Source organism: Bos taurus, chromosome 15, assembly GCF_002263795.3.
Source record: "Bos taurus isolate L1 Dominette 01449 registration number 42190680 breed Hereford chromosome 15, ARS-UCD2.0, whole genome shotgun sequence".
Taxonomy (NCBI): Eukaryota; Metazoa; Chordata; class Mammalia; order Artiodactyla; family Bovidae; genus Bos; species Bos taurus.
This window is the reverse complement of record NC_037342.1, coordinates 42,884,576-42,908,735: the sequence shown is the minus strand read 5'-3', so window position 1 is coordinate 42,908,735 and position 24,160 is coordinate 42,884,576. Positions and strand designations below refer to the sequence as shown.

Below are 24,160 nucleotides of genomic sequence, written 5' to 3'. Positions count from 1 at the left end.
CTGCAGGTGACTGAGGTGGGTCAGTCCTGCATGGCTCCCCCTCCACAGGCCAGTGTCACTTCTGAGTGAACGAGTGAGGGCCTCCAGTGAAGGTGCCTCCCACGTCCCACCACACCAACCACTCGGATGGCCCCAGCAGCTGTGAGGTGGATCTCAAGGGCCTGGGGTAGAGACCAAGGACCCCCAGGCTCTGCTCTTCCTTCAGGGCTTATGTGGCTTCCTTGATGGTCATTACAGCTTTTTTCTGTGGTGGCCACAGCTGTTCTCCATGTCCTTCTGGGGACTCACCCAGGGCTGCAGCCCCATCACCACTGGATGTTCTTCCTGGTTCCCCTTCAACAGCAGTGGGGTACGGCTCCCTCCGGCATTTCAGCCCTGAACACTCCCAAAGTCCAGTCCAGTGCTGGGGAAGGGCGGGTGTCCTCCTCATAAAAGCTGGCTTGTAAATAGCCTTTTTCTGAAAGAAATCCTTGTTCTCAAATGCCTCACCAATATAGTCCCCCTGGGCTCCATCTGGCAACCCACTCCAGTACTCTTGCCTGGAAAATCCCATGGACGGAGAAGCCTGGTAGGCTACAGTCCATGGGGGTTGCAAAGAGTCAGACACGCCTGAGCGACTTCACTTGGGCTCCATCAGAGCTGACTGACCACAATTCTCCTCTCATTGGTGGCTTTCACCTAACCCTATCCTGAGGTTGGGCTTCCTTGGTGGCTTGAAGTGAAGTGAAGTCGCTCAGTCGTGTCCGACTCTTGGCGACCCCATAGACTGTAGCCTACCAGGCTCCTCCGTCCGTGGGATTTTCCAGGCAAGAGTACTAGAGTGGGTTGCCATTTCCTTCTCCAGAGGATCTTTCCAACCCAGGGATCAAACCCGGATCTCCTGCTTAGCGGGAAAGAATCCACCTGTCACTGCAGGAGACTCGGGTTCAATCCCTGGGTCAGGAAGATCCCCTGGAGAAGGAAATGGCAACCCACTCCAGCATTCTTGCCTGGAGAATCCCACAGACAGAGGAGCCTGGTGGGCTACAGTCCATGAGGTTGCAAAGAATCGGCTACGACTGAGCGACTAAACAACAATCCTGAGGTTAGGGACTCGTTTCCCTTTCTTTCTTCTTAAAGTTAACACCAGCATACATGGAATCTGGACCATCCACCCCCGTGCTGCCAATCCCAGTCTTCTCTTCCAACGAACCCTGGGAAACTTCATGTGAACGGAGACGCTAGAAAACCCCCAACTTCCAGAGTTCCCTGCCTGCGCTCTAACCTGCCCCGGAAAATCCCACACCCAGAGCCCGCGGGCCGGGAAAATGCCCTAGTGCCGGCCGCGAGGATCCGCATGGCCGCCAGGGGGCAGGCGTGCGCCGCGGACCGTCCCGGCCGGACCAGGCGCGCTGCTCCCCGGCTCCCGCGGGCGGGGCGAGGGCCCGGGTTGGAGGAAGCCCCCAGTCCCGCGGCCCAAGGAAGCAAGCCCCGCCGCAAGCTCATTTTATCTTCAACACTCCGGGAACTCAGCGCTGCTCTCCTAGTTTACCGATGAAGGAGGTGAGGCTCAGAGTTAAGCAGTTGCCCAAGGGGACACAAAACCCAGGTGCCCAGGCTCCAGGGCCACTCCGTCATTCCTGGCACGTGCATGTGCGGGCAAGTGCTGGCCAGCCCGGGGGCCTCGTGAGGGAAGGGTGAGAGCACCCCCGCTTCTGGCTCAGCCCCTGGGGATTTCCTCCTGGGGGGGGGGGCCCTAAGGAGGGCCCTGTTGTCGCCTGGAGGCACGTTAGTCATGCATGCTCCCCCATTCCCCCCGCCTCCCTCCCTGGGGCAAACAGCCCTGGGCCCTGTTGCTGTAGGCATCTCAGAAAGGGGCAGCCCTCTGCCCTCTGTGGACACGCTTGGCTGGAGTCTGCCGGCCGTCTGGCTTGGGTGAGAGTGGGTGAGGAGGGAGGAGGAGCAGCCAACAAGCAAGGGCCTGTTTCCTGCCTGGCCTGACCCCAGCTGTCCCCAGGGAGGCCCCAGCAAGCCGATTAAGGTCATCCAGGGCGAAATTCCAGCCTGAGCCCTGAGCAGTCACTTCACTTTTCTGATAAGGCTCAAGAAAGGACCCGGAGTGTCCTCCGCACACCCCCTCGCTGTCAGCACCTCTGTTGTTGGGGAGCCTCCGCTGCAGACAGCCTGCCTGGAGAAGAGACACAGATAGACCCTGGGACAGATAAGGAGAGACAGCCAGGCAGAGAGAGGGCAAGGGACGCGGATGAGGAGATGGGGTGGGGGCAGGGCAGTGGCCCAGGCGTGGGTCTGGAGCCCCAGAGGTCAGAAGAGGTTCCCAGTTTCTCTTGCTGAGCTCTGCCTGGGCTCGGGTGTTGGAGAAAGATGCCATCATGGTGGAAACAGAAGAGCTTTTGTGTGGTAGGAAGACGATTAAGCTGGCAGTCCTGCCTCTCTGGGCCTGGTGGATGAGGGTGCTGGCAGAGTCCATGTGGGGCGTGGCCACCGAGCCTCCTGGAGGCCAGGCCAGAGGGGTTGAGATGGGGGGCCCTGTACCTCAGTGGAGGGGCAGGTGGGGCACCCCTGGGACAGATGGGGCTGTACCCAGACAGCTAAGTGTCTCCTGCTCAGGGCCTCTTCTTCCTCCCTATAGAATATTTGCACCTAACACGGGTGATTTGACTTGACAAGTGAGCAAGGGCATAAAGTCACAGTTGGCCTGCGGGCACCCCAGTCACCATATGCAGCTGAGTCAGTCACAACCATTTCCCCCATCCCCTGGGGGCCAGAGCCTCTGCCCCACCTGCACACGTAGACACATCCACGCAGGTACGCGCAGGTACACACAGACGTGATGTGACTGAGTCATAGATGCCTCCTCAGAGAGCACGTGCCTGCATGCACGCGCACACAGGTGCCTGCAGACACCACGTGCCTCTGATTCTGAGTCACCAGGCCATTGAACCCTGAGGGAGGGTGCCCAGAGTGTGTGCTGCCTTCCCTGTTTAGACCCATATATACGCATATATATGGTGCCCATATATACGCATGCACGTGTACGTGCCCACCCTCTATCCTGCTACAATCTGCTGGGGGGGTGGTCAATAAATATCTGTGGAATGGATAAACGAATGAATGAATGAATGAACAAACAAGTGAAAACGTGAGCAACACCCACACTGCTTGGAAACTTGGTACCATCGGTTGGGGCTGCGCTGCAGGGTGGGTCCCAAGTGTGTCTGCTGGGAGTTGTCCTGCTCCAAATATAGCCTCCGTGGGAGGGCTGGGAGCCAGGGCTGCCTCCCAGACTGTGACTTCACTGGGCCTGAGGCCCAGCCTCTGAGGAGTTGGAGAAAATTAACAGAGAAGAGGCCCAAGCTTTCCACAGCCAGGGCTGAAGTGTGAGACTAGAGCTGGTGGGTGACTGTGTACTCGAAGTGTCAGCGGCTTGAGCTGGAGGGTTGAGGACTGTGTGGTGGGCCCAGAAAAGACAACTTCTGAGGCAGGCCCCTGGGAACCACCTATCTGGGATGTCTTGGGCCAGATGTGCAGAAGGCACAGCCCCACTTGAGGATGGGGAAGCACCATGCTTAGGTCCGTTGGTGGGTGTCAAGCCAAGGCCTTTTAGATGGCCCCCCATCTGGACAGGCCTGCTTGCAGGGCGGTTCCCATCTGCAGCTTGACTCTTCCTTCCCTAGTGGCTGTGCCTCTGCCCTATTTCATCATCTAGGATATTGCAATATTACCCCAACTGATCTTTCTGCCTTGACTACCCCCTCAAGTCCATCTTGTTCATAGCTGCCAGCTTTCTTTGTCTGAAATATAGATGTGATTCTGTAACTCCTCTGCTCAGAAGCCTTCCATAGCTTCCTGCTGTTTAGCAATAAAGGTGGCTTGCCTTAGTCTGGTGCTCAAGACCCTTTCATAACCTGCTCCTGCTTTGCCATGTGTGTTTCGAAAGGCTGACGTAGGACGAGGGCATTGGTTACGTGCTAAAGGGCGGGTTCATGGATGCTAGGCTGATGGATGCTTATAGGAATGGAGGGGCCCAGGGACTGTTTGATTTGTAGACAAATGATTAGGGCTTGGGATGCTCACGGGGCTAGCAGTAGGCGTGGAGACGTGGATGGGTTGGGGGGTTGGAAGTCAAGGCGGTATTGGTTGTAAAGGACAACCCCACCCCCGCCACGTGTCATCAGGAAGGGGGTGAGGGTGAGTGCGAGGCCCCTTGGACACACTTCGCTGGGGGCCGGGCCTCGGGAAGGTGGCTCCTCCCTGTCCCAGGCAGCTCTCAGGTCTGGCTGCGCCTGCCCTGTGGCCCCTCCCTCTGCCTTCTCCTGCCTGGCCTGGTTTTCTGCCTCACGGCCCAGCAGTTGTCCTCAGCCGTCCTTGAGCCTTCCTTCCTTCCACAAGATGTTTGCTCTTTTTTTTATGTGACCTATTTTTAAAGTCTTTATTGAATATGGTACAATATTGCTTCTGTTTCGTGTTTTGGTTTTTGGGCCTTGAGGCATGTGGGCTCTTACCAGGGATCGAACCTGCACCCCCTGCATTGGAAGGCTAAGTCTTAACCACTGGGCTGTGAGGGAAGTCCCCACAGGTGTTTTTATCAAGTGACTGGTTATGTGCCTGTTTGTACTCAGCAAAGCTTCTATGTGCTGAAAAATAGACTGGGAACAAAAAGTTACTGCCCTCTGGAAGTGTGCTTTCTGAAGGGAGAGACAGACGTGAAGCAGTTACGTGCCAGGTGGTTAATGCTGTGGGACGACCGTGAGGGCTAGGGGGTTGGGGTGCCTGCCCAGGGGGCTCAGGAAGTCTCCCATCAGGGAGTATTTGAGCAGAGATGTGAATAGAGTGAGGGTGAGCCCTGAAGATCGCTGGGGCAAGAGTGTTTCTAGGAAGAGGGAATGGCGAGCGTGGTGGCCCGGAGGCAGGACTTCTCTGCACGTTTGAGCAGCATCAGTGAGTCCAGTGTGGCCGATGCAGAGTGGACAGGGGTACGGAGGTAGGAGATGGGGTCAGAGGGACAGAGCAACAGGGTTTTGGAAGCCGTGATTAGGACTTGAGCTTTTACTCCAAGAGGAGAAGGCTGGAGGGTGTTCGACAGAGAAGCAACGCTCTTCTGTGGTTTCAAAGGCCGCTCTGGCTTCCGTGTTGGGAACAGACTAACGGGGTCCAAGGTGGAGGCAGGGAGCCCAGTTAGGAGGCTCCTGCAGAAACCCAGGGGGAGCTCACCCAGTGCGGCAGTGGCAAAGGTGGTGACGGGTTGTCCAGTTGAGGATGTATTTTGAAGGCAGAGTAATCAAGATTTGCTGATGGATGGGCTGTAGGTGAGAGAGAGAAGAAAATTCTTTCAAGGACGAACCTAGACTTTTTGGCCAGGGTGACTGAAGATGGAGTTGCTTCTTCTGAAGTAGGAGGTTGTCTTTTGCGGCCGCCGTCACCCTTCCCTAGACCACAGCAGCCTCCAGAGTGGCTCTCCACATCCTCTCTTACCAGCCTCCAGCCTGTTTTCCCTGTTACAGCTACTCCGTGAATGGGTTCTGCCTTTTTTTTTTTTTTTTTTTTGATGGTTTGCTGCTGCTAAGTCGCTTCAGTCGTGTCCAACGCTGTGCGACCCCATAGACGGCAGCCCACCAGGCTCCCCCGTCCCTGGGATTCTCCAGGCAAGAACACTGGAGTGGGTTGCCATTTCCTCCTCCAACGCATGAAAGTGAAAAGTGAAAGTGAAGTCGCTCAGTCGTGTCTGACTCTTAGCGAACCCCATGGGACTGCAGCCTACCAGGCTCCTCCGTCCATGGGATTTTCCAGGCAAGAGTACTGGAGTGGGGTGCCATTGCCTTCTCAGGTGTGTTTTATTGGTTTCCTTTCCGAATCCTTCTACAAAAGAGCAAAACGAAAGCTCCTAGCAAGAGGGTGAGGTGTGTGTGTGTGTGTCACTCAATCATGTCTGACTCTTTGCAACCCCATGGACTGTAGCTGGCCAGGTTCCTCTGTTCATGAAATTCTCCAGGCAAGAAAACTGGAGTGGGTTGCCATTCCCTTCTCCAGGGGATCTTCCCAATCCAGGGATTGAACCCAGGTCTCCTGCATTGCAGACGAATTCTTTACCGCTCTGCCTCTGGGGAAGAGGGTGAGGACCCTTCCCCATCACCATGTTCCCCACCTGTGTCCCTGCTGGGATCGCAGAGGCAGGGGACCGGCTGCTCGGGAGGAGAGTCAGAGAAGCCCCCCCACCCCCACCACGCAGAGAGGGTAGAGGCCTCTCCTGGGGAGGGTGGGGCTGGCTTGGGGTCACAGCAGGGGCTGGAGTCCAGGCGGCCCTGTCCCTGGGCAGGAAGGCAGACCCGAGTGTAGGCTGGAGGCCCGTTAGACCCAGAGCTCCGCCAGGAGAAGAGGCTGTGAAATTTGCAGTATCAGGTTTCGGAAAACACAGGGTCAGGGTCAGCGGAGCAGCTGGTAGTGGGGAAGGCCAGGCCCAGCTAATTTCCTGTCAGAGTGGCCCAGAGGCCCCAGCCTCTCTCCGAGCTGGCCGCAGGGGAGGAGATGCCGGGAATGGCTCACATTCCTCTGGCGGGGGCCCACGCCGAACCTCGGGGGGCCCGCGGGGAGTGAGGAGGTGGACGTGCTGAGGCCAGAGGCGGGGGCCCTCTGCAGGGACCAGGCCTCTGCCGTCCGAGCCTTAGACTGGGATGGGGCCAGAGGCGGGAGAGCAGCGGCGGGAGACCATCGCAGCTGCTAGAGCTCCAGGGTAAAGGAGCCCAACCTCATATTTCAGACGAGGAAACAGAGGCTCAGACAGGACCAGATCTCAGCAGGATCGCAGGAGCATCCTGATTCTAAGCCCTGGAGCTGTTTTTTCTGGCCAGGCCCACCAGTTTCCTGGAAGGCCCTGCATTGCTAAGTTGTGTGACGGAGAAGGGTGGGCAGGCAAGCAGGCTCGGTCTGTGCTCCTCCTGGAGGGAGGTGGGAACCCTTGCTTCCACATGGGGGGCTTGCTTCCCGGATAGTCTTGCTGGGGGTTGGGTGGCCCGTGTGGAGCAGGCCGGGGGGCCTGCGTCAGCTGAGGGCCCACCTCTCCTTCCCGTGGAGGACCCCAGCCCATCCCCACCACGGATGGGACTCTACGCCCTGGCCCAGCCCCAGGAGGATGAGGCCATGTTCCTGGCCTTGAGTGGCCTGACCAGGCCCAGTGGGAGACAGAGGTCACAGGTCCTGGCCCAGCTGAAGTATGATGTCCAGGTAGGATTGGCCCCGGACACAGGCACACGAGCCCGGGCGCAAACCTGGCCCGTCGGATGCCACTGTGTGACCTCAGGCAGGTCAGGTAACCTTTCTAAACTGCAAAACAGAGAGGGACCACTGCCGTTCTCTCTTTCCATCAGCTTGTATGGAGGGTCTGTGCCTTGGACAGAGGGTCTCCTGCCGGATGCTGTGAGACACACCCCCTCCCAAGGCTCGGAAAGCGTTGCCCGTGCCCTCTCTCCACATCGCCCACCACCCCCAGGGAGTATCTGGGGAGGCTAGGCCAAGGCCTCCGCTGTCCGCCTAGCCATCCTTTCCCCGCTCTCAGCACTTGACTGTGAGACTGGGACCTTGTAAGGTGTCCCAGGCATCCACTTGACCAGACTGTCCCTCCATCCCCTCTGTCCACCAGTCAGGCCCCAAGTTCTACAAATGCCACCTCAGGCCTGTCTCCGAGGCTTCTGTATCTACGCAGCCGCGCTGCCTTCTCAAGTCTGAACAGCCACGGTGGCCTCCAGCCGCCCTCCCTCCTCACTCTCCCCCATGCACTCTTCACCAGAGAGATCTTTCTAAATACGCATCCCAGCCTGGCCTAACTGCCTTCCCTGCCCTCCTCCGCGCACCTCCGCGCATCCCTGGACTCAGCATAAATGTCACTTATTCAGGGAAGTCTTCTCGGATCCCCAGGGCTGGACTGGTCTCCCCTCCCATCTGTCTCTGGGCTTCTAGCTGTCCCCATCCCATCACAACTCTGATCACACTAGACATCAAATCTTTCAGGTCTGGGGAATGGATTATTTTACTTGGAGTCTAGAGTAATCAGAACAGCAAACATCCATGAATGCTTTTGGAATGCCTGAAAGGTGGGCACACAGTGCTTTGGGGTGATGGGTCTACTCGTAGTCGGTTCCATCCTACGTCTGGAGATATGGGGGAGTGTGCCCCTTATCAGGACTGACTCTGGTACCTCACATACCGAGGCCCTGGGCAGAGACATGACTTCTAGCCACCTCTGTCTGGTGAGGCTCAAGCAATGTGGTCATGGAAGGAACCCCCAGCCTCACCTGCTAAACTCAGCTGCCACCAGGAAATTCAGATGTTGACAGAGGCAATGGGTGGGCCCATGTCAGACAGCATCTGCATGTAAAAGTGGGTGTGTGCTCGTGCAAGTGTACAGGTATGAACATGCAGCCGCCGCCTGTTGTCTGTGTGTGCGTGGCTGCGTTTGTGTTTAAGTGCCCCCCTTACAGCGACTCCTTTCCCAGCCTAGCCTGTGCTGGGTGCTGGTGCCTTGCACACACCTATCATGACTTGTATCATGGTACTTTATCTGTAGGATGCTATATTAATTTTCTGTTGCTGTTGTAACAAATCACTACAAACTTAGTGGCTTAAAACAGCAGACTTATTATCTTACACTTCTGGAGGTCAGAGTTCAGAGTGGGTCTCACTGGGCTAAAATGAAGGCGTCAGCAGGGCTGTGTCCCTTTTGGAGGTACTCCTGGCTTTTGGGGGCTGCCCACGTTCCGTGGCTCATGGCCCCTTCTGTCTTCGAAGCCAGCGATGGCTGAGTGAGTCTTTCTTAGATCACGTCACTCTGACGTTCGCTTCTGCCTCCCTCTTCTGCATGTAAGGACTCTTGTGATGATATGGGGCCCATCTGGGCTGGTCTCTGGAGGTCAGTTGATGGGTAGCCTTAATTCCATCTGCAACTGTAATTCTCCTTTGCCACGCTGCATAGCTTGTTGGCAAGTCCTGGGGATGAGGGCGGGGATGACATTGTTCTGTGTCAGATATGCTCTGCCCCTTCTGTCACTTGTGACCTCTTTGGGCCTGTGCTGAGTCTGATTGATCTGCATGCCCCTCTGGAGCAGGACACTGGCCAGCTGGCCCTAGGTGCTTATTACATATTTGTTGAATAAATCTGACTCAGCCAACAGCTTATGGAGAATCCGTTTTGTGTTGGGTACTTTGACATCACAGTTTTTCCTCCCATTTGATAGGTGAGGAAGATAAAGCTCAGAGAAGTTAGGACCCACCCAAGGCCAAAGAGCTAGTTAGTGGCAGAGCAGAAGCTCAGTGTACCCTGACCTCGGGTCAGCAAGGCTGACACCTTAGTTCCTTCGAGTCTGGGATGCTGAGAGAGACCAGTCCTGGACCTTTGGTGGTGGCCATGAAAATGCATCTCTTGAGTTTCAGGCTGGCCTCTGCCACTGTGCTCACACCCACCGCTGTTTGCTCCCAGGCCTGCGGGCTGCCCTTGACAGGCAGTCCTGGCATGAGGATTCCCCACTGGACTTGTTGCTGTCTTAGGCCTAAACTGCCACCTTAGACTCTTCTACTCTCCCTCTGTGCTCCTGTCTCTCCCTGGTAGGGTTCAGACCTCCATCAGTTTGGTGTCTCTCCCAGCTCCCCTGACTCCCTACCTACTTCTCACTGGAAACGTCTCACACAGAGGAGATGGGGAGGAGGATGCCATCCTGGTTGGTGGGGACCCCACATGGTCCCTGGAGCTGGTAGTAGCTCAAATGCTAGAAATTTCACTGGTGAGAACCCAGGGAAGTTTCCTAGAGATGAATTCTGTGGCAGGTGTGATAATTCAGGAATTTGAAAAATATGGGGGGAAGAGTGCCTTCAAAAGACGGGCCGCTTGCTTCTCACTTGTCCTGATGGCCCGCAAAGGGAGGAAGAGGGACTGTGAGCCCCCAACAAGCAGCTCGTGGGTGAGGGGGACAGCACGCAGCCTAGGTGGGGGGGCTACAAAGAGGCCCTTGCCTCTAGCAGTGGGGGACAGCTGTGGTGGAGTGGCAGGTAAGGACAAAGAGAGTTGCAGAGCTCCGGATGAGACTGAGCACTCGGCCAAGGTAGTTGTATGGGGGTCAGGCTGTACTGGGTAAATATGGCACCCTGAGGTCACTGAAGCTGCAGCCTCCCTGACCCTCTGGGCTGGCAGGTGTGGCCCACACTTCCTTGGGAAAACTCCCACCTCCCCTGCACTGAAAGATGCCACTGAGGCCTCGCTTCCACAGGGCAGCCGGTCCCCTCCCAGGAGCAGCACCTGCTTCCTCTCCTGTCTGCTAAGGACAATGATGAGGGTGGAATTCCAGAAGAATCTGGCTGGGGACATGCTGGGCCTGATAAGGGGGAAGGAAACTACCCTAGGAAAGAATAAGAACCACGGTGGGTACGGGCAGAAGGCAGGGGGATTTCCTGGGATTGGATTTGCGAGTGTTTGAGGCAGCTGGAATGGAAGACTGGATCAGCCAGAATCCATTGACGTGAGGGCACGTTCTTCAGACATAGAATTTAATACCCTAGCTAGGATGCCAGGGGGTGGAGCAGACGCTCCTAGAAGCCTTTTGGAAAAAGTCACAGCCAGCACTCAACAGAGTGGAAATACCCAAGTTTCCCTGGCAGACAGTAGAGAAGAAATTCATGACAGCTGAAGAAAGTGGCCACTTGGAGTGATGTATTATGTAAGGCCAGTATGGACAGGCAAGGACAGAGGGCCAGGCAAGTGGACAAGTGTATCGAGTATGGTGTCCCCAGGGGCCAAATGGATGGGCAGCCAATAGGTTCTGCTTAACATTATCAGCCGGGGAAGCAGACAGGAATGGAGGAGCAGGAGCGGGGCAGCAGAAAGTCAGGGTCCCTACTCAGTTCCCAGACCCGAGCCTGTTTTCAGACATGGAAGCCGTCTCCTGAAGAGGCGGCCAGGGCTCTAGGAAGAAGGACCCTGCAAAACAGCCATCAGTATGTATCATCATGATTCCTTCAGTTTTCCCCAAAGGTTTATAGCCATTTATTTGAGTGACTGTTCACTAGAGAAAGGGGGCCACCAGGCAGGTTTTGAGTCATATTAACACTTGGAGGCTCCAGGCATCTCGCAGGCTATTTGTCAGAGTGGGGCCCATGGAGGTCAGGGAACAAGTGGAATCCTGGCTACAACTGGGCTTGCACTGGGTCCACGACCCATGCAGTGTTTAATTAGAATTCACGTGCTCTGGACCCCACTCTGGGTACCTGGCCTAGTGGGCAGGAGCTGTCACAGCAGAGAAAGCTAAGTGGAAACTTCTGAAATTGCCTTCTCCTTGTTCCCTCATCCTGCTCAAGGTAATAGATAAAAAAACAACACCTCATCCCAGGGGTGATGGCAGAAACAAATGCCACCGTTAACAACTTAAAGGACGAATGGGTGGTGGTCCTACCATCTCTCCATTTAATTCACCAGTCTGACCTTTGCAGAAGTTGACCAGATCCTGGAAGAAGACTGCAGGCTTCACCAAGTGATAGCTCTGTTTGCAGCTGCTGTGCCTGTGGAACCATTCCTAGAGCAGATTCATAAGGCTTTAGGTATGCACTTTGCGGTCATTTGGCAAATGCCTTCTTTTCCATTCCAATTTGAAAAGAGGATCAGAAACAGTTCACGTTCACATGAGATGAACAACAATATTCATTTACAGTTTCACCTCGGGGCTACATTAACTGTCTTGCCCTTTGTCATAATATAATCCCCAGAGATCAGAGCCATGTGAGTATCACAGTGATCCATTACATCAGTGACACCGTGGTGGTGAGACAGGATGAGCAAGAGGCGCCTCTGTGCTGGAGGCCGTGGCGAGGTCACACGCTGTGTAGAGCAAGGCATAGAAACCTGCGAAGACTCAGGGGCCTGACACTCCAGTGGTTTGTAAGGGGCTCAGCAGCCAGGGGTATGCAAGGATATCCCCTCCCAAGTAAAAGAAACAGGTGTATCTTGTATCTTTTACAGTGAAGACAGCACAGGGCCTGGCTACCCTTGGTGGAAGGTTGCTCTTGGTTAGAGACAGCACCTTACTCTGGGAGAGATGGAAGGCTGCCGGCCGCTGGTGGGTCCCCTAACAGGACCAGGCACTCAGAAGGTCCAGGCTGCAGTGCAGTCCTGCGTTGGGTCATACCATTTGGCAGACTCTCTGGTGCTGGAAGCGTCAGTAGTGGGAAAGGGAAAAGATGTGGTATGGGGCTTATGGAGAGTCCCGGGGATGCTGCAGCAGGCTGCACTATCAGGGACAGAGGATTACACACCTTTGAAAAATAAATTTTAGAAGCTTTATTATGTTTTGGCCGCACTGGGTCTCTGTTGCTGCAGGTGAGCTTTCTCTGCTTGTGCTGAGCGGCGGCTGCTCTTTGCGATGGTGCCCCGGCTTCTCACTGCGGTGGTTTCTCTTGTAGAGCACGGTCTCAATAGTCATGATGCACGTGCCTGGTTGCTCTGTGGCATGTGAGATCTTCCTAGACCAGGGATCAAACCAGTGTCACTTGCATTGCAAACAGGATTCTTAACCCCTGGGCCACCAGGGAAGTCCCCGATTATAAACCTTTTGAGAAACAGTTTCTGGCCTGTTACTAGGCTCTGGTAGAGACAGAACGTCAGATCACAGGAGGCATCTCAAACCGCCCAGTCTGAGTTGGGGTGTGTTGGATGTGTCAGTTCATTGAGTCGGATGGGCCTGGCAGTAGACCAGCGTAAGAGGAAAACGCTCCCTCTGCAGCCGAGCCTGAGTGGGGCCGGAGCGCACCAGGAGACCGCATGAGGATGCAGCCGGGCCCGGCCCCTGACTTGCACCTACGGCCACATGGAGGTCCTGCATAACCAGCTGGAAGAGGAGGGACAAGCCTGAGCTTGGTTTATGGATGGGTTGGTTTGGTACATGCCTACGAGCTGCGGGTGGGCAGTAGCTGTATGACAGAGACCTAAAGGGAAACGGAAAATATTCCTGCTGGGTAGGGCTGTGAGCAGAGTACCTGGTCATGTACTTTGTAGACAAAGAGTGGCCCAAGGTAGTGAGCAGATACATACCCTCCTGGGCAATGGCCAACTGCCTGTTTGGTCAGGGGCCTGGAAGGAGAAGAACGGGAAGATTAGGGACGAGGAGATGTAGGGTAGAGACAAGTGGATGGACACATGGGGGAAACACGAAGATTTTATTTTTAAATTTATTTTGGCTATGTAGGCTCTTTGTTGTGGCACGCAGGTATCTCTCGTTGCCCTGCACAGGCTTAGTTGCCCCTCGGCATGTGGGATCTTAGTTCCCTGACCAGGTATCGAACCTACACCCCCTGCACTGGAAGGCAGATTCCTAATCACTGGACCACCAGGGAAGTCGTCATGCAAGATTTCAGTGCCACATGTTAATGCCCATTAGAAAGCACCTGGCACATTGGAGGCAGTGAACAATAAGTAAACAAAATGACCTGGATGGTTGACACTAGCTGGTCCTTGTCATTGCTATGCGGGACCAGCAGGATGAGCCCGAGTGGGGTGGCCACAGTGGCAAAGGCAGAGCCAGGCAAGGGCTGACTTGGCCCACCGGCACAGACTTCCACATCCCAAGGCTGCTCCAGGTACTGCTCCCTCTCCGTGCCCAGCCTGCCAGCAGCAGAGACCTATGCTGAGCCCGCATGTGGCCCTCCTCCTGCCTGGGGCAGGTCAGCTACCTCAGGCACTTTCCATCCTGGAAGGGCCAGTGGTTCATCTTCACAGGGATGGAAATCTCCTTTGAGTTTGCCCTTCCTGACCAGAGAGCCTCAGTCAGCACCACTGCCCGGGAACTTACAGAAGGTCTGATCCAAAGGCATGGATTCCACACAGCTGAGCATTTGACCAGGGACACAGGAAGGGTCCTGCTGAACCACGGCTCATGGCTGTCACCAAGGCGACGACTCATGTGTCCAGGAACCAGCAGGGGTCCTTGACCCTGATCAGCAGAAGACAGGGCTGCTTCTACACGATGGGGGCAGGAAGGAGGGTGACTTTCTAGCCACTCAAGTAATCCCCACTGTAACCCAAGGAGACCTGTGCAGCAGTCCTGACCTGAGACAGGTTTGATTACCCTGGTCCTCCCTCAGAGTTGGGAAGATCTGGAGAGAGAAACGGCAACCCACTCCAGTATTCTTGCCTGGGAAATCCCATGGACAGAGGAGCCTATGGGGCTACAGTTCATAGGGTCACAGAGTCGGAAACGACTTAGCAACTAAACAACAACAACCTCCTTCAATGAAGGCTTGGATCACATCTCCAGGAGAGTCCTCAGCATACCCTGAGGTGGCTGAGGGTGAGGGGAACTCAGAATGGAGAGTGGGAAGAGGGAGAGCATGAGATGAACTGCATCAAGGGCGCTGTATTAGTCCTTGGACTCGCCTCTGAGTTTGGCTAGAAGAGAGGCCCAGGGGAAACTGGGAGGAACTTCTCTGGAAGCTGGCTGTGAGAGGTGCTCTGTGACCACGGTGAGAAGACCCCCTGGGTCTCTGAGTGCACAGCCTGTGTGTGACTGTGGGCCCCAGCTGCTGCTGCATTTTGGAATCCACTGCTGTTTGTTTCCCTGGCTGCAGCATGCTGATGGCTGAACGGGGTGGGTGTCCCAGGCTGTCCTGGGGAGGTGTGGGGTTGCTCTGATGATTCGTGATGTCCTGAGGACTTCTCATCTGCCTTGCCGAGCTTCCTTAGAGTTACTCCACAGTCTGAGTCTCCCACCCAGCTTTTCCTCCTCCCTCCCTTCCCTGGGTCTTTGACAAGGTCATGCCTGCACGCTGGTCTCCTGACTCTCCCAACCTCCCCTACTTTGCTGCGCATTTGGCGCCTGCTTCTCAGAGGACTGGGACGAACACGTCTGTTAGCACCACTCAAAGCAGGATCCTTGGACCAGCAGCCTCAGTGTCACCTGCGAGCATATTAGGAATATGGAATGTCAAGTCCCCTCTCAATCCTACTGAGTCAGGATCTTCATTTTAGCAAGATGATTCATACACACGCTACAATTTGTGAAGCGCTGATTTAGATGCTTTGGTCTCTTTCAGCAAATCCTTTCCATCACAGTTTGGAGCCTCAGTTGCTGCAAAGGTGAATCCTTGGAATCACAAGTTCACAGATCAGGGTCCTTCATTTTATAGGTCAAAGCCTTAAAGTTAAGATGTAGTTCAAGGTCTTATCACGAATTAGATGCAGCACGGAGGTCCCTCACCTCCCACTTTGGCTCTGCTTTGAGCAGGTTGCTTGCTCTAAATCTGCCTTGCCTAGCATAGTAGCCCAGGAATGTGGCTAGTTGTGGTATAATTTTAAAAAGTTTTTTTTTTGGATCTTTGTCCTGGGTTTGTGACTTGGAGTTGCTAAAACCTTTAGAACTTCCTGAGTGAAAGGCGTGCCTTTGTTATTCATAATGAGTCCCTCTGCCCACACCTGTGTTTATGTGAATGCAGTGACTCAGGCTGGGCCCCTAGATAGCTTCAGGGTGGTTACCAGAAAGAACTACGTGCGAACGGGGTGTGGGAAATTACACCTCCAGGGGGACTGGAGAGTGGGTTATGAAAAAATCCTGACGGGATGTAGAGAGCTTCCCAGCTGGCGACCACAAAGAGGGGCTGGGAGGGCACAGGCCACCCTCTCTCCGATCCTTGCCCCACGCATCCCTTCCTTGTGGCTGTTGCTCCCTTAGGACACACTGATAAGCACAGACCACGCACTTCCTGAGCTGTGCATGTTATTCTGCACAATCACTGAACCCGAGGAGGGGGTTGTGCATTGGTCAAAAGTCTGGTGGCCCCTGGGACTTGCAAGTGGCATCTGAAGGGGGGACACTCATGTGGGACCAAGCCCTCAACTATGGGGTCTGGGCTGACTCTGAGGAGGAAGCGTCTGAACTGGATGAACTGCGGGACACCCAGCTGTATGGGGGAACTGGAGAAGGGAGTGAGGAACGACAGGAATTTTGTATGAGAAATGGTGTTGGAAAAAAGATAACATACTGGTCCAAACTGAGATAGACCGTAGGTGCAAAATACTCACTGGGTTTTGAGGAGTCAGTATGAACTAGTTCATGAGAAATTTTTTGTACTGATTATTTCAACATGTCAATTTTGATAGATTACAGTAAATAAATTATTGAAAAGATAAAATGTTATAAAACTTTATCAACTTCTTTTTACTTTTTAAAAAAGATTCACAGTGGCTTGATTATATTTCTATTTGGCAGTACTGCTCCAAGTCTTATCTCTTCATCCATACTGTTGCAGGAAAGGGGGTCCCTTCCAGGGCCCAAAACTGGGCTCTTGTCTAGCACTCGGAAATGAATTGTCTGAGGAGACACATGTGCTGACAAAGCAAGAGATTTTATTGGGAAAGGGCACCCGGGCAGAGAGCAGGAGGGTAAGGGAACCCAGGAGAACTGCTGTCACGTGGCTTGCAGTCTTGGGTTTTATGGTGATGGGATTAGTTTCCGGGTTGTCCTTAGCCAGTCATTCTGACTCAGAGCCTTTCCTGGTGGTGCTCACCTTGTTCAGCCAAGATGGATGCCAGAGAGGAGGATTCTGGGAGGTGGTCAGACAGGTGCTATCTCCCTTGACCTTTCCCGAACTCTTCTGGTTTGGTGGAGGCTTATTTGGTTCCCTGTTCCTTACCAGGACTGCCTGTCATAGAACAACTCACGCAAATGGTTACTATGGTGCCTGGCCAGGGTGGGCGGTTTCAATCAGTGTGCTTCCCCTGACAATACTGTTTTATTCTTGGCTTAATTCATAGCTCTGATTGCTGAAATGCTGAGGGCATTTCCTGGTTATCAGCCTGAGATCTTGAGATTATTCAGAAGTTCTTTGAGATAATGGAGTTACTTAACAAGTCTTAAAACAACTCCGAATGAAATATCTATAAAAGTCAATTTTCATTGAGAAACAAATTAGCCGTACTATTAACAGTTAACACTCCAGCTCTGGAGTGAGGTCATCGGGTAGAGGGGCTAGGGAGGTAAGATGAAGAACCTGGGCTGAAGGTTTTGGGGGGGGGCCTGTGCTCCCCTGGGGCTGCAAGAACCCAGGCATAGAAAGGCCTTGTCAGGGGAGCCGCAGGGCCAGGGCTCCAGGCCCTAGTCTTTCTTCCTTGGAACCCAGTACCCTTCTCCCCACACAGCTAAGGTTGAGGAACGAAGGGCGGCCTGACACTCTTGGGCTCGACTCCCAGCTGTTTCCCTTGTTAGTCATGTCAGGGTCACAGCATGCAGAATGGCAGGTCCCAGGAGTCCTGGAGACTCAGGAAATTGGAAGGCTCAGGAGGGCGACGATGGGGCCCTTCCTTCTCCCTGGATCTCCAGACTTGGGGGTTCAGCCCTGAGAACCTGCATTCTGTTGGCTCCCCATCCAGATGTAATCGGGGTCCCCAAGGTAAACTCCAAGAGCTTAACGAGAGGAAGTATGGTCCAGACTGTGCTGTTTAATAACTTCCTGAAGCAGAAAAATCTGCTTCTGGACTAGCGTTTGATTTCTCCTGCCTAAAATTCTTGCCAGTTGCCATATGCCACAGGTGGCGAAACTGCAACCTGGAAGAGGTAAAGGATTTAACCAACTTCACACAGCTCATCAGAGGCACAGGGCGGGCCTCTTCCCTAAACTCTGCAGCAGTGTGTTCAGAACCAGGGCAGTGACGACATTAATAAACCAAGACAAGAGATGGGTTATGCTGTGCTTTACCCTTGAACTTTTAGTCCCGTGTATGAATCATGAGTGTGGCCTCCTAAGTGTCCCGCAACGCACAATGAGCTCTATTTCAGTAAGTGAGGGATGCTTTTTCTTAAGAAATGTTTAATTCAAGGTGGTTAGTGAATACAAGGCATGTAGTGCCTTCATGAAAGTTAAAAGAATCCAGTTACAAAAGAAGCACTGTGTAAAGTCTCAAATAGCTGAAGGTACAGTGGGCTCCATATTTTACAGAGTACAAAAAATTATTTCATATACAAAGAAAAATACAAATAATGTGCAAAAACATTTTCACAGGTGGCAATTTATAAAATGAAAATGATAGAAAAATCCTTCATTCTTATTTTCCCCGAATTTCTTATATATTAACACAGTTCTGTTTCCTAGTGTGTAGATAATTTTAAATTTGAAAATCTGATTTATTTTTCATCTACAAAGTGGCTTTTTAAAAAGGGAACCATTTTAAAATTACTGAAATCTTATGAATGAATCAGTTAATTTTATATTAAATTATAAGCAGACTACCTGAAAAACAAGGGTATAGAAATCATATATACATATTTTTGAAACATTAGTTTGGTATTTAACATATTAACATTTCAAAACAAATGTGATGATCTAGCTACCTACGACTCCAGCTGACCAGTGGCTGTTGCAGAAAAGCTGTCTCTGTTCACTGTGAGCAAACAGCATTCCTGTATCTCAAGCTGGACAAACACAGGTTATCAAAAGTACAGAAAATCTAACCGACTAAACAAGTCCTTAAGTTCACGTGCAGAGGTGCTGTTTGGGTATCCAGTCACGCCACGGTGCGACCGTGGCTATACAGCCCTTGTCACAGGGGTGGTGTGCTCATAAACAGCTGGCTTCTGCCTCTCCAACATCTTCACTTTATTAGAGTTCAGTGCAAGTGGCTGTTTTGTGAATTAGTGCATTCAGCTTTCTGCATGTTATTTTGTGTAAGAAGCTGTCAGGGAGCAGAAGAATACATGGGACCATGAAGTCCTGGATCCTCAGGGCACCTTTGGCCTAGGAAAACTCAGTGTTTTGGAAGCGGTGTTTTCCTGCATTGGCCTGGTGATTACTGCACCATTCCCTGGCCAATCTTTCCCATCAGGCTATTCTGTGTGCCCCTTGGCCTGCCTGAGCACTGGTGGTCTTGCTGTGAACCCCAGCGCTGAGCAGGGATCCTGGAAGCACCTTCGGCAGCACCAGAGAACCAAGTATCTCTAAGGTTGGGCAATAAGAGCAGGAGCCTCCAATGGGAAACCTAGGCAGAATGGAAGATAGTCTTGGAGGATTTTGAGTTTTGCTTGTCAGGAAGTTCTCCAAGGAAGTTATGACCTTGGAGAACAGAAAGGATCCTGCTTTCATGAAGAAGGACCCAGGTGGGTGGTAGCCGCTTGGCTAGGGGATGGGTGACAGATGGCTCAGGAAACATTCTTCTGATCCCTAACCACAAGGGATTGTCCTAACCACTAGGTTAGAACAACCTAGTGCACGATGCAGGGAGGGCCTGGGGCTCTTGACCAGACTTGTGTGACACATCTACTCCGGCTAAGAAGATGTAGCAACTGCTGAGAGAGGGGAATGGCTAAGTCTGGGCAGGAGAACCTCAGGCCCTAGGATGACTCATCAGAACTGAGCAGGAAGCTGTCAGCTCTTCAAGGATTCATGCACTTTTTTCCTATCTGGCAGCACAAGCCCTTCCTCCCTCTTCTGTGTGGGTTGACCATGGGTATCAGGCATCAGAGATACAGCTCTGGATCCTGTCCATCCACTGCTGGGCACTCTGTCCATCCTGGGCACAGAAGTTATACACACGTTTGCTGGTCTTGAGCTGCAAAAACAAAGGAAGAGAAGCAGAGATGAGGGCAGGGCTAGTCTACAGGTTTGGTCATGTGAGCTAATCAATCCCTGAGACCTTCCCTTTTCATGCTACCCTGGAACCTCCGTTATTTCTCTGCCCTCCACTGTACTGCCATTGTGTATGGAAGTGATTTTACTTTCCTGGTCCCCAGAGTCACAGGGGATCTTAACAGAAGGGTCTGCAGAGAAGACAGATATTCCAGAAAAGCCTGACTTTGTACCTTATTGACTAAGGAAGAGGGTGTGGAATAGCTGGAGCTTCTTGCCTCACCCATGTACTGCAGCCATGCAGCAAAGGAGCCAAGAAGACTGAGCTTCATCCACATCATGCTGGGGTTGGCTTTCACATTCCCTTCCCATCTCTTTCTCTAAGTCTTCAGCTGGGGCCTCACTGGGAGTTCAGAGTCAGGGAAATGGCCTCACAGCCCTGAGCAGGGCACTAGAATAAGACCTGTGTTTGGTATGAAGTCTTGCTTGGCTCTGGGGACTACATAAGTCCCCTATCATGTGGCCCATAAAATGTCCCAAGGCCTGCTGAAGATGTCAGGGAAGACAGGCATCATGTGTGACTAATGATGTTTTTTTTGGATGATCAAGCTTGAAGACAACAAGATATAAAAGGGAAGTAACATCTGTTCTTGACAGAAGGTGGTGAGTGAATAACAATATTTAACAAGGAGTTCCTCTGCTTCCAAGTGTAGTTGGATACCTTTTGAAGAAGTCTTTTGTGCAAAGCAACACGCAGCCTTTATGAGCCACAGGGACAGCGGGGAGAGGTCAGGTTTGGGGATTAAGAGTGCTGGCTTCAGGTTCTGCAGCAGTTCCCACAGCCAGGGTGGGGCTGTGGCCCATCGGTAGTCACCATCAGCTGCTCTGAGGCCCTGTCATTCTTGGAGTGGATGGACTGACTGTAAGGGATTACGTGCAGAGAGCCAGGAAAAGACAAGGTCAACTTACATCAAAGAAAGCCTTGTCACTCGTGTGCTTCGGGGCGCCCATGCTGGGGCCGGCAGGGATGACCATTTCTACTTCAGCCAGGTCGATGTGGCCCTTACAGCTGGTGTCCTCACCCGAGTCATAGTATCGCAGCTGGAACCAAAGGACACGTGGGGTATGAGACTCAGGAAGGGGGACAGCAGGGCTTTGCAAAAGGTATCTGAATACTTTCCCATATCTTGTTCAACTATGTCTGGGAGAACAGACAAGAAATTAAAAACACTGCTTCTAGGAAGAAGAATTAGGTAGCTGGGAGAGAGGGTAAAAAGACACATTTTTTGAAATTTGAATAAATGTATTATAAAAGAATAAAAACATCAACAACTGTAAAAATATATGGAACATATGAATAGGGGGTTAATGTTTAGAATATATACAAAATTCCTAGAGATTGAGAAGAAAAAGATAAACAACCTAATAGAAAACTGATCGAAGGATTTCAACTGGCAACTCACAGAAAAAATCTGAGCGACATATAAACATCTGAAAAGGTGAAGAGCCTCAACAGTCAAAGGTAAATGAAATCAATGAGATTTCACTTTTCACATAGATTAAGAAATATTTCAAATGGCTGACAATATTCAGGTTGAATGGAAGGCATGAGGTATTCGTAAGCACCGTTTGTGGGGTTATAATTAGTCAGAAACCTATTAGAGGACAATCTGGCAATATGAACTAAAACTTAAAATGCTTATCCCTATTGCTACACCTTTCCCTTTTTATCTTACAGAAAGACTCCCACAAGCATGCAAAGGCACACAAATAAAGAGGCTTCCTTCAGCACTCCCTCTACCAGCTAAGGACTGAACAGATGTATCTGCCTGTCAGTAGGGTGTTGGTTAATTAAATGATGTACATCAATAGTATGGGATGCTATACAACATTTAAGAAATAAGATCTGTGTGAACTGGGAGGAAAATATGTTCAAGCTATACTGTATTTGAAAAGCTGATTTCCAAATAGCATGTAGATATGAAGTGATTTTTGAAAAACAATGAAGAGCTCAACATTTGACTGATGGTTACTATGTGTAAGGACTGGATTTCACTTGAACTCTATCAGTCTGGATTTCAGAAAGTTACATGGCAGGAATGTGTCTGGTGCCTCCATCACTGTGATTCTGGCCTCAGACTTCTCTCTGCCTCTCTCTGCAGGCATGGTAGGAGCAGGACAAATAGAAAACCGTACACCTTTTGTATTAAATCTAAAAGACTGTCAAGAATGCAAGTATAATTTGACGTTACTGTAAATTATAGAAACATCATGACATTCTCCTATGTTTTATTTAGTGGTTTAATGGGACTTTTCTACACAATGTAGGCTCTAATTTCAGAGACAGTGCTGTTTAAAGTCCAGTTGCCTAAAACGGGCTTCCACTGCATATCTGTAAAAAAAAAAAATTCTCTGTATCTGTAATCCAGCAGGATCCTGTGTAACCTTTATGAAACTCCTTGAGCAGAGTGAAAGGTGGTTGATCCCCACATAAAGTGTTCATCTGGCAGGAGTCATCTAGATGCAGCTCCAACCAGAGCACCATACTGGGGTACAGCCCGTATCTTTCTCAGGAGACTCCATGTTACACATAAATGCACTGAGAATCTGCTCAAGGCTGACCGGTCAGTTCTAAGGCAGAGTGACGTCTCCGGTCAGACCATGGGAGGACACGTGACTCTCCAGTGAATGATACAAAGAGGCTGGAAGTTTGCCTAGTGTCCCCCTACCCTCCAAGATCACCGGAGCAAAGATTCTGACTCTAAGGACTGTGGGGAGAGCGGGGGGGCTAGAGCCATAGCAGAGAACCTAACAGTGGGGAAAAGACTTCCAGCATGGTCTGGGAGGTCCAGGCTAGTGTCCGCCCACTGTGGATTTCAGGTTTGCATGGGCACATCCCTTTCTGCCTATTTTAAAGCTCCCGCCCTCCTCTGTTGCTGTCCCCTTTGAGGGATAATGATGCCTTCTTTAGTACAGGGATGGGCACAGAGAAGGTGTTCAAGAAATGTTTGTTGAATAAATTAACGCCCTCGACTCTGAATGGATGCTTTGTGCTGTCGAGACGAAGTGATCTGTACTCTGGAGAGTGTGCACAGGCGTGGGCTCTGTATGTGCGTGTGGTATGCAACACGCTGAAACCCTGAGGTCCTCTCCTGGCCTGGTTGTGGACAGCAGGCAGCAGGAGATGCATGAGCATTAAAAAGCAGAGTTTTGTTGCTCTTAATGCTCTGGGAGCCAGGTCACTGCCTCCGTCGCACACACCCGCACTTTCTCAGAGGGCTGCTGCGTGCTCTCTCACTGGGTCCATGGAGGAGCCCCCAGGTAGCTGGTGGGAGGCCTCAGGGAAGCATTCTGTACATGGGGGCTGTGTGTGTCTGCTGAGAGTCACACAACAGCCAGGGACGGAGGCTCGCCTGGGCAGAAGTGACTGCTATAGGTTGTGATGGGGTTTATTACCTGATGCTTTGTTACATCCAAAACAAACCAACGGGGCTTCCAGCCTTTCAGCAAAGCCCCTCTTTTGTACAGCGTTCCCTCAAAGGACCTAGAAGTAATGATGACGTGGCGGTTAATATGATTTTACTACGTACTGTAAAGGCGATATCTGTTGTTTTTGTTGGTCAAGTTTCTGTTTCCCCTAGATGATCCAAAAAAGATCAGTCGGAGCTCCCCCCAGAATTTCTCTACTAGGCTCTCAGGGAAAGACTGCCTCATTCTGCTGGGATTACCAAACTTGTGAGGTTTGGAGCTCTCAGCAGCCATCCTTTGTACCACGCTGGGGTTCACGCAGCCTGTACAGGAAGCAGAGCTGGTGAATGACAGAAGCCTGAAGGTAGCCTTCTCACTTCATGTGAGTAAATTCCTTTCTGCTTGGGCGAGCATGTGCTGGATCTCAGAAGTCTGCCACTGGAGAAGCGCTCACTAACACACATTCCCTCAAAAGACCAGGCAGATAGGAGATAGTAGGACCTGCCACAAAAAACTACAACCTCCTGGCCTTATTTTAGTTGTAATTTTGACTTTTCCTCTTCCAAGAACCATCTAACACATTTAAAACAGAAACAAAGAATTAAAGAGGATCCATTTTAAGTTGATAGAACGTGGCATGGCCTAGGCCTGGCTGATTCGAGAGGGGCTGGGAGAGCCTCTGTCGCACCCCCGGGCAGGGCTCCCAACGTCCACCTGTTCTCGTCGTTCTTGGGCGTGTACTGGCTATACAGCGTGGCTGCTCTGCGGTCCACCCCGTTGGATGGGGAGACACCAGTGTTCTGCTCCTCTGCCAGGTTGCTGTCTGGAAGGTGCAGCTGAGGCCTCTTCTGATAAAAAGGGAGGTTGGTGGACACAGTTCCTGGGGAGCCTGAAGGGTATCTCTGGGGCTGAAAAAGACAGAACAGGAGATAGGAAGGCTTTACAAAGACTTTAAGCGACTGACCCGGTAATTTTACTTCTAAAAATTTACCTCAATAAAGAAACTGGACCATATATATGTCTATATAAAACATGTATAAAAAGATGCTTACCTTGGAGTCTTTTTTTATAATAGCAAAAAACTAGAAACTACCTAAATGTCTATCATTATGGG

At 51.9% G+C, this 24,160-nt stretch overlaps 1 protein-coding gene and 1 long non-coding RNA gene across 3 annotated transcripts in view; one reads left to right on the top strand and one right to left on the bottom strand.

Moving 5' to 3' along the window:
- Nucleotides 1–877: 877 nt before the first annotated feature.
- LOC104974249 (uncharacterized) overlaps nt 878–24,160 on the top strand; it is a 50,625-nt gene continuing 27,342 nt past the window's right edge. The window contains exon 1 of the long non-coding RNA XR_001501930.3: nt 878–1,542. This is a non-coding gene — a long non-coding RNA (uncharacterized lncRNA). The remainder of the gene's footprint in view (nt 1,543–24,160) is intronic.
- SBF2 (SET binding factor 2) overlaps nt 17,807–24,160 on the bottom strand; it is a 498,121-nt gene continuing 491,767 nt past the window's right edge. For both annotated transcript variants that reach the window (XM_005215931.5, NM_001103237.3), the window contains 4 exons: nt 23,761–23,954; nt 23,035–23,122; nt 20,548–20,679; nt 17,807–19,561 (listed from right to left, as the gene is read on the bottom strand). In XM_005215931.5, coding sequence (XP_005215988.1) covers nt 19,463–19,561; nt 20,548–20,679; nt 23,035–23,122; nt 23,761–23,954 — 513 coding nt within the window. In that variant the 3' untranslated portion in view covers nt 17,807–19,462. The remainder of the gene's footprint in view (nt 19,562–20,547; nt 20,680–23,034; nt 23,123–23,760; nt 23,955–24,160) is intronic.